General features: G+C 46.6%; 1 protein-coding gene across 1 annotated transcript in view; it reads left to right on the top strand.

Moving 5' to 3' along the window:
* DCAF12 (DDB1 and CUL4 associated factor 12) overlaps positions 1-1,425 on the top strand; it is a 56,276-nt gene extending 54,851 nt beyond the window's left edge. The window contains exon 9 of the mRNA XM_040421177.1: positions 432-1,425. Coding sequence (XP_040277111.1) covers positions 432-590 — 159 coding nt within the window. The 3' untranslated portion in view covers positions 591-1,425. The remainder of the gene's footprint in view (positions 1-431) is intronic.
* Positions 1,426-12,094: the final 10,669 nt, after the last annotated feature.

The raw sequence follows: 12,094 nt of genomic DNA, 5'->3' as shown, positions 1-12,094 counted from the left end.
TTGTAAGTCAAGGGGCGCTGGATCTGTTGTTTTTTTTTTCGTGTTCGAAAAAACGGATCTGACACCACTGACTTACATGGTTTCTGGAGCCAGATCTGGCTTGTTCAGTTTCCCAAGCTGGACACAAAAACTCCGCTTGCAGCAATTTTGTGTCCGGCGTGGGAACGCAGCGAACAAAAACAAAATGCATTCTGGTGCACTCCGTTTCATTTTGTTTAGTTTTGTACCCATTGCCCGTGAATGGGGACAAAACTGAAGCGTTGTGCTGCGGTTTTGAGACCATGTGCCGGATCTCAAAACCAGACAGCACAACGCAAGTGTGAAAGTAGCCTAAAGGAAGCTGCTCTTTATCAAACCTTGTAATGCAATAAATGTCCTCCCTTGGCCAACAAGGTAAATTTAACTTTTTTTTTTATTTTTTGTCTCCTCAGAACCACAATGACATGTGGAGGAATTACTTCTCTGATATCGACTGCTGCCCTAATGCTGTTTACACCCACTGCTACGACTCGTCCGGAACAAAACTCTTTGTGGCAGGCGGTCCTTTGCCAACGGGTCTTCACGGAAACTATGCCAGCCTGTGGAGCTAGGGGAGAGGTCCTACAAGAGGTGGCGCAGTCTTTTAACCCTTTCCCTCCTAATGTGCAATGCATCAAAAGATCCTCTGGCAGCCTCAAAACAATGTCCGCCCCTTTTCTTTCCTTTTGTCCATTTGTTTTATTTAGTGAAACTCGGCACATTCTTCAGTGATACTCCTCGGCCATCCTGTCAAGTATAATTTAAGCTTTTACACAACTGTTTCTTAGAAGAATTTTTTTTTTTTTTCGTTTTGTTTTTTTCTTTGTCCCCTACTGTTTCACTCCTGTGGCGCCACAAATCACGCCTGCATTTTCCTGGAAAAAAAAAAATCAAGGTTAGAAGTGAACTGTTCTGTACGCTCTGTCACATGAGGTTATTTGCTGGACCCTCTAAATGCTTTAAGCACTTGGTTCGTCACCGCCACCTCCTGTAATCGTGGATGTCGTGCACTTCATGCACCTTCCAGCCAGAAGCCACATTCGGGGCCACTTAAATTGCACGCTCATGGGCTAAGTGGGACTGCAGCTGTAATTAGCTCTGGACAAATATGTGTAATATTTTGGTGGACAGTTCCAGGTTTTCTGTGAAAATCCTGGAAACTATTCTAGTGTATGTGTATGCGTGTGTGTGTGTGCCTGCAGGGTACTTTTTTGTGTTAAGTACAAAGCATTTAAATTACTGGGAGTAAATACCTATGTCATGTCATTAACATAATTGATACAAAAAGGCTTTATTCGTTAGGTCCTGATTGCGGGACTTGTTTTATCATTCCTTTTTTAAGTGTAAAAGATTCTAACAAAACTGTATATTGAGAGAATCAACACAATAAATTGTAACAGAAACGGATTACCTGGTCATTATTTGTGTCATAAGCCATACCCTGCTGAGAGAAAGATTGTGATGGACAAAGAATTGTCTTAAAGGGGTTTATTTTAAACAAGCGAGATTGATCTACATGGTCAGAAGAGTCCAAACTGGAAGATGTACATGAGGTAAGAAACTACATGAGCATATCTGTTTAAAAAAAAAAAAAAAAGTAATCCTGGAAAATCCCATAAGCCCTTGGAAGGACATAGCCATATGAGGGCTTGTTTTTTGTGGGACAAGATGTACTTTCTAATGGCACCATTTCATATTGCATCATTGCAGACGATGTAGTGGGAAGCTGGAAAAAATTTGAGGGACATGGGCAAGACCATGGGGGTATAGCTGCTGCCACTAGGAGGCGGACAGTAAGCAAAAAGTGTGAGCTGCTCCCACCAGACAAACAATTCCTACAGGGACTAAGCTAAAACAAGTGACTGTGAGTGTTTGTGAGTTATAACCTCCCTTCTGATCCTGAGCCCAACACTCTTACTCTCCAAATAACACAGCACCTTATATGTGGACAGGAAACCAGTTTATCTGTGTGTTTCTATGGGAGCCTCAATGTCAATCTCATAGGAATGAATAAAGAAGTAACTGACTTCCTGTCCTGGGTCAGTTGGAGATCAGATTGCTAGTTACATGACACAGCTGAGGATCAGAATGGAGGTTATAACTCACAAATATAAACACTTATATTATACCTTTTTTTTCTAGGCTTCCGGAGGTTGGTTGCATTCTCCGCTACCCACTCCTGTTATTTTAGTCCTTGAGGAACATAAGTGGAAGACTGGGTAACAGCTGCCCTAGTCGCACCCATCCCTTCATTCTAGGTCTTTCCCTCCTCTGGAGGGTCATTTAGCACGGCACAATGTCGGAACACAGAGCTGTTGTCCCCAAACAGGCTGCGGTGGTCAGTCAGATCTCCTCTGCACTTATTGCTCAGCGCCACCAACTAGCATCCGGGACCCAAGCCCATCTGTCCCTGCTTCCCAGCTGATGGTAGAACCTGAGTGGACACTTTCCCTTTCCAAAATAGTGCAGGACATTTCTCAAACCAACAAGGCCATTGTAGAAATGCATGCAGAGACGCTTGTCCTTACAGCCGAATGCTCTCCATTCTGACTCGGAGAAATCCACTACAGGCTCCTGCAGTGGCCGTCCACACAAACGGCCAGAATGTCCCACTTTTCCAGATGTTCTGTATCCGCTGCTTCCTCCCTCTTTCCCCCTCCTTATAGAGATGCTCGCTCTGATGTGTGCTCAAAGGTGGGTTAAACACAGAGCTAGACATTAGCATAATTGAGGCTGTAGTGGAGACACCTCAAGACGAGGATTATTTTTCCCAAAGAGGGGTGATGTTTGTTTCAGAGCCCCTGCCGTTAATCAAAATATTTTCCTGACCATGAGGATTTTGATTCCTCTCACCAAAGTTTGGAACTTCCTGGATCAACATTTCTCCATGCCAAAATGTCTAGAGCTCCTTTATCCCTTCCAGGAAGATTTGATTAAAAAACAGTCCTCTTACCCTGTAGATCTGCCATTATATTGTCTGGCTTATCGCACCACTTTGCCCATGGTGGATGCAGCTTCCTTTTCAGACCAACGGGACAAGATGCTGGAATCCTTTGCCAAATCTTCCTTTTGAGGTGGTTGGCGTTCACCTCTTCCTGGGTTAGAAAAGTTACGGAGGAGTGGGTGAACATATTGCCACAGGGCATTGGCTCGACAGAATCTCCTAGAGAACTTGCAAACATTGCCTTGCAGATTTTTCACTCCAGTACTTATCTTTGTGAGGGCTTATTGGATGTGGCCAGATTTATAGCTCGTTCATCGCCCCCCCCCCCTTGTTGGAACTCTTAGGACCCTCTGGCTCTCCTGCTGGGCTGTGGATAATGCATCCTAGAGGGCCCTCACGGCCCTACTTTTGTCTGGTGCTATGAAGGAAAAAGCACTCCTACCTCTCATTCCAGCAGGACCAGAAAGGGTAGACTTTTTTTTTTTTTTTCATTTACATTTAGCCTACACATGGATAGACTAAAAAAGGAAACCTTCCTTCAAACCACACCCCTTCTAGCATCCCCATTCACGGAGATGCGGCCCCTACTCGATTAGCCCTTCAGTGGGTTGGTTGTCTACACTTGTTTCAAGAGGTCTGGTTGGCACATGTTTCAAATGCTTGTCTTCGCAAGGTAGTCTTGGAGGGGTACAAGCTAGTTTGCCTCCACTTGCCCGGCTGTCTTTTTCCATTCTACTCCCCCAAAATCTCTATCCGGGGTTTGTACCTTTTTTTCAGGTCTTGAGCGTTCTGGTACCCTCCCAAGACTGTTTGTTTTTACTTCAATCTTTTTGTAGTTCTCAAGGAGGACGACACAGTTCACCTGATCTTGAATCTCAAAGCAGTCGGTTACTTCATCCGCGTGAAAGGATTCTAGATAAGGTCCCTTAAATCAATAATTCCATCTATGGTCCTCAATAGATATCAAGGGAGCGTACCTGCACACGTCATGTGTGAGCCACCAGTGTTGTCTTCAGTTAGCAGTGGGACCTTTCCATTACCAGTTTGGGGCCCTCTCCTTTGTCCATAGTTTCTACAGCCTTCTCCATGCGCAGGGGATCATAGCAATCCCTTATGTGGATGACTTCTTGACACCGCTGCAGTCTTCTAAATTAGACAGTCTGCAGACACATTAAATGCATTGGACTGGTTAAGCCTGATCATCAACCTTACAGGTAAAACTCGAAAAATGATAATATTGTGCAAAGTTCATTTATTTCAGTAAAGCAACTTAAAAGGTGAAACTAACATATGAGATGGGCTCATTACATGCAAAATGAGATATTTCAAGCCTTTATTTGTTTATAATGTGGATGATTATGGTTTACAGCTTTACACACTTTTGAGGTACCCTTCGCTCATTGGGTATGGATTAATTAGCTGACTAGAGTGTGACACTTTGAGCCTAGAATATTGAACCTTTAAAAAAAATTAACATTTTTAGCTGCATTAATGCAATTCCTTTTGATTTGTTTTACTGAAATAAATGGACTTTTGCACAATATTCAAATTTTTCGAGTTTCACCTGTAAACAGAATATGCTTCCCCCTCTGCGACCATGTCCATTCGCCAGTGCATGAGAGTACTGGGTCTCATTATCTCGGTCATCGAAGCAGTTCCTTACGCCCAATTCCACACCAGACCCCTTCAGCGAACCAAACGGTACAAGTCCACGGCATCCTGGGATCATCCTCTACCTGCATCGACTAATCAAACTCTCAGATGGTGGATATCGTCACCAACGTTGACGATCGGCCACTCCTTCAGTCCTTTTTAATTGATAGTAGTTACGACAAGGGGTGAGCGAACCCGAACTTTTCAGTAAAAGTTTGAGTTCAGTGTTCGGGGAGTTAATGGCGCTTTTTGAAAGGCTGCAGAGTAGCCAAACAACAAGCGTTTAACTCGTGTGCCCTTAGAAGCCATCACAGCCATGCCTACTAATGGCATGGCTGTGATTGGCCAGTGCAGCATGTGACCCAGCCTCTATATCAGCTGGAGTCACGTAGCGCTGCACGTCACTCTGCTCTTACTAGTGTAGGGATGCTGCTGCTGTGAGGGAGAGAATAGGAAAGAATCTGTTATCAGAAGTGCTTGTTAACTCCATGATCTACAGCGATTTTTTATTTTTATTTTTTTTTTGTGGGTGCAGTGCACCATTTTTTTTTTTTTACCCTGCCCTGAGCCCAGTATCACAGAAAAATTACTTTTATCCGTCTGTTAGTTAGGTGGTCGGCGGCGGCCATTTTGTGCAAGTTCAGTGCACCAGCACAGCATATGTGCATTTATGACAGTCAAATACAAGGTTTAAATACTGCAGTTATATTCAAGGTTTAAAAAAAACCCATTTTTTTTGCAAGACCCTACATCTGGGGCCTTTGCTGCATTTGTCACAGTGAAATACAAGCGTTTAGATACTGCTGTTAGATTCTGGTTTTTTTAAAAAACACCCATTTTGGGCAAGATAATACATTTGCGGCCTTTGTTGCATTTGTGACAATCAAATACAAACTTTAAATACTGCAGTTATATTCTGGGTTTAAAAAAAAACACCCATTGTACATTTGGGGCCTTTGCTGCATTTGTCACAGTCAAATACAACCAGTCAATACTGCAGTTACATTGTTGGTTGACAAATTAACATTTTTGTGACCGTGAAGTAATTGTATAAAATTTGCCTGTCACACTGTTGTGTGACCTCAAGAAATGTTTAATCTTTATGACACCGCCACTGCCTTACCCTCAGTGAACTTAATTGTTGACTATTGGCGGTTACACCGCCTGACCTAAACCATCTGTAAGTTTGGTGGGTGAACGCAAAGAGTGAGGAGAGCGTCAAATAAGGGACGTGGCCCCGGTCGTGGTGCTGCTGGTGGAGCTCCTGTTGCAGGGAGAGGACGTGGTCGATCTGTGCCAGCTACACGCACAAGTGAAACACTTTCCTCAGGTGCGAGTAGGCGACAGAATCTTCAGTGTTATTTGGTAGGGCCGAATGCGGCTCTACGAATGGTGAGGCCAGAACAAGTACAGGCGCTAGTAGATTGGGTGGCTGACAGTGCCACCAATTCCTTCACATTGTCTCGCACCCAGTCTCCTGCTGAAAGATCAGAGTTGGCACCTGCAGCCCATGGCATTCAGTCTTTACCTCACCCCCTTGCAAATCGGCCAAGCAGTCAGAGCCCCAAGTCATGCAGCAGTCTCTTCTGCTTTTTGATGACTCTGCTAGCAGGGTTTCCCAGGGCCATCCACATAGCCCTGCCCCAGAAGTGGAAGAGATTGAGTGCACTGATGCCCAACCATTTTAGTTTCAGGATGAGTACATGGGAGGACCACCGCAGCATGTCTCAAATGATGATGATGATGAAACACAGGTGCTAACTGCTGTGGCTTTCTTCAGTGTGCAGACCAACAAGGAGAGCAGGGTGGAAGATGATGTGGAGGACAATGAGGTCCTTGACCCCACATGGAATCAAGGTCATGCGAGTGACCTGTCTAGTTTGGAGGAAGAGGCGGTGGTCGCACAGAGCCACCAGCACAGCAGAAGAGGGAGCCGGGTGAAAAAGTGGAGTGGCCGTCCCCTAGACAATACGCCTGCTACTGCCCACCGCAGCAAGGGACCGAGCACACCTAAGCCAGCTCCAAGGAGATCCCTGGCGTGGCAGTTCTTCAGACAATGTGCTGACGACAAGACACGAGTGGTTTGCACGCTGTGCAATCAGAGCCTGAAGCGAGTCATAAACGTTCTCAACCTGAGCACAACCTGCATGACCAGGCATCTACATGCAAAGCACGCGCTGCAGTGGAGTAGACACCTCAAAAACCAAGAAAGGTCTCTGGCTCCTCCTGCTTCCTCTTCTGCTGCAGTCTCGGCCTCTTCATCCCCCTCTGGCGTGACAGTGGCACCTGCCAACCCGCAAACAGAGGATCTGCCAGCAATGCCACCACCTGGGTCACCAAGCATCTCTACAATGTCCCATGGAAGCGTTCAGCTCTCCATCTCCCAAACACTGGAGCGAAAGAGGAAGTACCCCCCCCTACCCACCTGCGATCGCTGGCCCTGAATCCCAGCATTTCAAAATTACTGGCCTTTGAAATGCTGTCATTCCGTCTGGTGAAGGCGGAGAGTTTTAAAAGCCTAATGGCGGTGGCTGTCCCACAGTACATCGTGCCCAGCCGCCACTACTTTTCCAGGTGAGCCATCCCTTCCCTGCACAACCAAGTGGGGGACAAAATCAGGTGTGCACTGCGCAACGCCATCTGTGGCAAGGTCCACCTAACTACGGATACGTGAATCAGCACGGTCAGGGACGTTAGGGAGATATAACAGCACACTGGGTAAATGCAGTGGCGGCTGGGCCTGAGGCGGATAGTAGTTTGGTGCATGTACTTCCACATGCAGGGCGCTCCTCTTTGCCTCCTGTTGCTTCCTCCTCCTACTCCGCTTCCACATCCTCTACTGCCTCCTCACCGGTCAGCGTAACACCTTCACCACCAACTTCAGCACAGCCAGGGGAACACGACAGCAGGCAGTTTTAAAACTCATCTGTTTGGGGGACAAACCCCACACCGCGCAGGAGCTGTGGACGAGCATGGAACAACAGACCTATGAGTGGTTGGTGCCAGTGAGCCTCAAGCCCGGCCTGGTGGTGTGCGATAATGGGCGAAATCTCGTAGCAGCTCTGGGCCTAGCCGGTTTGACGCACATCCCTTGCCTTGCGCATGTGCTGAATTTGGTGGTGCAGAGGTTCCTTAAAAATTACCCCGATATGTCAGAGCTGCTGCAGAAAGTGCGGGCCGTCTGTGCGTGCTTTCGGCGTTCTCACCCTGCTGCTGTTCGCCTGTCAGCGCTGCAGCGCAACTTTGGCCTTCCCCCTCACCGCCTCATATGTGACGTGCCCACAAGGTGGAACTCCATCTTGCACATGCTGGCCAGACTGTGCGAGCAGCAGCAGACGATAGTGCCAGCTCCAAGGATAAGTGCAAGATAATGCACCTGGGGCGTAAAAACCCAAGGGCAGAATATAGAATATTTGACACAGTCCTGACCTCAGTATCTGAGGAAAGGGATTTAGGAGTAATTATTTCAGAAGACTTAAAGGTGGGAAGACAATGTAATAGGGCAGCACGAAATGCCAGCAGAATGCTTGGATGTATAGGGAGAGGTATAAGCAGTAGAAAGAGTGAAGTGCTTATGCCGCTGTACAGAACACTGGTGAGACCTCACTTGGAGTATTGTGCGCAGTACTGGAGGCCATATCTCCAGAAGGATATAGATACTCTAGAGAGAGTTCAGAGAAGAGCTACTAAACTAGTACATGGATTGCAGGATAAAACTTACCAGGAAAGGTTAAAGGACCTTAATATGTATAGCTTGGAAGAAAGAAGAGACAGAGGGGATATGATAGAAACTTTTATATACATAAAGGGAATCAACTCGGTAAAGGAGGAGAGAATATTTAAAAGAAGAAAAACTACCACAAGAGGACACAGTTTTAAATTAGAGGGGCATAGGTTTAAAAGTAATATAAGGAAGTATTACTTTACTGAGAGAGTAGTGGATGCATGGAATAGCCTTCCTGCAGAAGTGGTAGCTGCAAATACAGTGAAGGAGTTTAAGCATGCATGGGATAGGCATAAGGCTATCCTTCATATAAGATAGGGCCAGGGACTATTAATAGGATTCAGATATATTGGGCAAACTAGATGGGCCAAATGGTTCTTATCTGTCGACACATTCTATGTTTCTATGATAGTGGAGTTTCAGCTGCAGCACGCACAGGTGAGTCGCTCTGCGGAACAGCACCACTTCACCACCAATGAGTGGGCCTCCATCCGAGACCTGTGTGCCTTGTTGCGTTGTTTCTAGTACTCCACCAACATGGCCAGTGCCAATGACGCCGTTTAAGCGTTACTATCCCACTTCTATGCCTCTTTGAAAAAACGCTTCGGGCGATGATGGAAGAGGATGTCGCACAGGAGGAGGAAGAGGGATCATTTCCAAGGGTTTCAGGCCAGTCATTCACAAGTGGCTCCGAGGGTGGGTTCCTGCACCCACAAACGCCAGGTACACAATTAGTCAGCAAGGGCACAGTTCTGGAGGATGACGAGGTGGAGGAACCGTGTTCACAGCAGGGTGGCACCCAGACCAGCTCATGCCATCACTGGTGCGTGGCTGGGGGGATACAGAGGACACAGACGATGCACCTCCCACAGAGGACAGATTGTCATTGCCTCTGGTCTGCCTGGCACACATGAGCGATTACATGCTGCAGTGTCTCCGCAACGACCGCCGAGTTGGCCACATTCTAAATTGTGCTGATTACTGGGTGGCCATGCTGCTGGATCCCCGTTACAAGGACAAAGTACCATCCTTAATTCCGTCACTGGAGCGTGATCGTAAGATACGCGAGTACAAGCGCACACTGGAAGACGCGCTGCTGGTGGCATTCCCACCTGACAGCGGGGGCACAGTGGAAGCACAAGGTGAAAGCAGAGGAGGAAGAGGTCGCCAACGCAGCTGGGGCACCGCCAGCACCTCAGAAGGCAGGGTTAGCATGGCCAAAATGTGGAAAAGTTTTGTCAGCTTGCCACAACAACCAGCACCACCAGCTGATATGGAACGTCTTAGCAGGAGGCAGCATTTCAGCAATATGGTGGAGCAGTATGTGTGCACACGCCTACACGTACTGAATGATTGGTCTGCCCCCTTCAACTTCTGGGTCTCCAAATTGGGTACATGGCCTGAGCTTGCCCTTTACGCCTTGGAGGTGCTGGCCTGCCCTGCAGCCAGTGTATTGTCTGAACGTGTGTTTAGCACGGCAGGGGGCGTTATCACAGACGAGCGCAGCCGCCTGTCCTCAGCCAATGTGGACAAGCTCACGTTCATTAAAATGAGCCAGGCATGGATCCTACAGGACTTGTCCGTACCTTGTGCAGAATAGACATGTAAACCGGCCTTACCCAGCCATTGTTATACTCCAGCACAATTGCTCATTGTTGTATTTTTGATATTTCACACTCTTTTGGGGTGTACTCTAATTTAAAAATAATTTAATTAAAGCCAAAAAACAGTGTTGGCTACCTCCTCCTCCTCCACCGCCGCTTCCACCTACACCGCTACATCCACTGCCTCCTCAACCTTCTACTTCATATGGACCTCCACCTCATAGATCAAGATTATTTTTTTTTATTTTTACGTATTATATTTTAAGTCATTTCACTAATTTGTCTGATACATTGTTGGGTTACATATCCCAAATTTTGGGCTTTGATATACCCCTGCTCTACCTAGTAGACAGGGAAATACATTTCACTAATTTGTCTGTTACATTGTCGGGTGAAATTCCCAAATTTTGGGCTGTGATATACCCCTGCTCTACCTAGTAGACAGGGAAATACATTTCACTAATTTGTCTGTTACATTGTCGGGTGAAATTCACCAATTTTTGGCTGTGATATACCCCTGCTCTACCTAGTGGACAAGGAAATACATTTCACTAATTCGTCTGTTACATTGTTGGGTGCCAAATGCTCATCTTTTGCGCTAGAAAGTACATTTGTGGCCTACACTGCATTTAGGACAGTACGAATAGTGAGGCTATAGACTATAGTATAGACTATAGTAGATCGGGGGGCTGACAGTGCCTACAGTTCCTTTGCATTGTCTCCCACCCAGTCCCCTGCTAAAAGATCAGAGTTGGCACCTACAGCCCATGGCCATCTGTCTTTCAACTCACCCCCTTGCAAATCAGGCAAGCAGTCTGAGCCCCGAGTCATGCAACCGTCTGTTATGCTTTTTTATCACTCTGCTGGCAGGATTTATGTGGGCCATCCACATAGCCCTGCACCAGAAGTGGAAGAGATTGAGTGCACTGATGCCCAACCACTTATGTTTCAGGATGAGGACATTGGAAGACCACGGCAGCACGTCTCTGATGATGACAAAACACAGGTGCCAACTGCTGCAGCTTTCTGCAGACCGACAAGAAGAGCAGGGAAAAGAATGGGTGGAAGATGATGTGGAGGATGATGAGATACTAGACCCTACATGGAATTAAGGTCATGCGAGTGACCTGTCTAGTTCGGAGGGAGAGGCGGTGGTCGCACAGAGGCACTAGCACAGCAAAAGAGGGAGCAGGATGCAAAAGCTTCTGTTACATTCTTGGGTGACATTTTAACATTTTTGCCATGAATAAACCCATGCTCTGCATAGATGACAGGGACCAAAATTTAAAAAAATCATCTGTTAGATTGTCAAGTGACATTTTACCAATTTTGCCGTATACAAACCCCTGCTGTGCATAGGTGACAGGGACCTAATTTTTGTAAAATCGTCTGTTCCATTGGTGGATGATATTAACCCATTTTTGCCGATGAAAAACCCCTGCTCTGCATAAGTGACGGACTTAAATTTCTAAAATTCGTTTTTAATTGACGCTCGCCACCTCCTTTCATTCGATCCTTCCGCTTTAACAACTTGTCCCACATTTCCGCTCAATCACATTTCAGCCATTGACATTCCTTGGATGTGGTATACCTTTCTCACGCTCCCTCTCCGACGTGGAACCCTGATTCGCCGCTAACCGTGATCAACATGGTAGGCGCAGAAAAGAACATCGAAAGTTGATAGAGAAGATATCCAATTGGATCGTGGACGTCACAGGGACGGGCGATCAGGCAGAAGTTATCAAGAGTCAACAAAGCGGCAGCATGGCCTCTCCTGTCTAACGTTTTCAAATCCAAAATACCCCAGTGACATTCCCTGTAATTTTTTATTAATCATTCCAATACCAGGGCATTTTAAGAGTCCTGTATTGTTATTTATCGTTACTACCTCCCGAGTCGGGAGTGGGCAATTGCCACGCGTCCACTCCTTTACTTGGAAGCTTCAGCTTCAATAATTTGTCCCACATTTCCGCTCGATCACATTTAATTTCATCCATTGACCTCCCTTGGATGTGGTATCCCTTTCTCAGGCTCCCTCTCCGGCCGGGAACTCTGAATCCCCGCTAGCCATGATCACCAATTGGATCGTGGATGTCACGGGGACGTGCGACATGGTTAAGCAATATGTGTGCACACGCCTACACGTACTGA

This window comes from Bufo bufo, chromosome 2 (genome assembly GCF_905171765.1).
Source record: "Bufo bufo chromosome 2, aBufBuf1.1, whole genome shotgun sequence".
NCBI lineage: Eukaryota > Metazoa > Chordata > Amphibia > Anura > Bufonidae > Bufo > Bufo bufo.
Note: the sequence above shows the minus strand (reverse complement) of the source record. Positions and strands in the feature narration are given on the sequence as shown.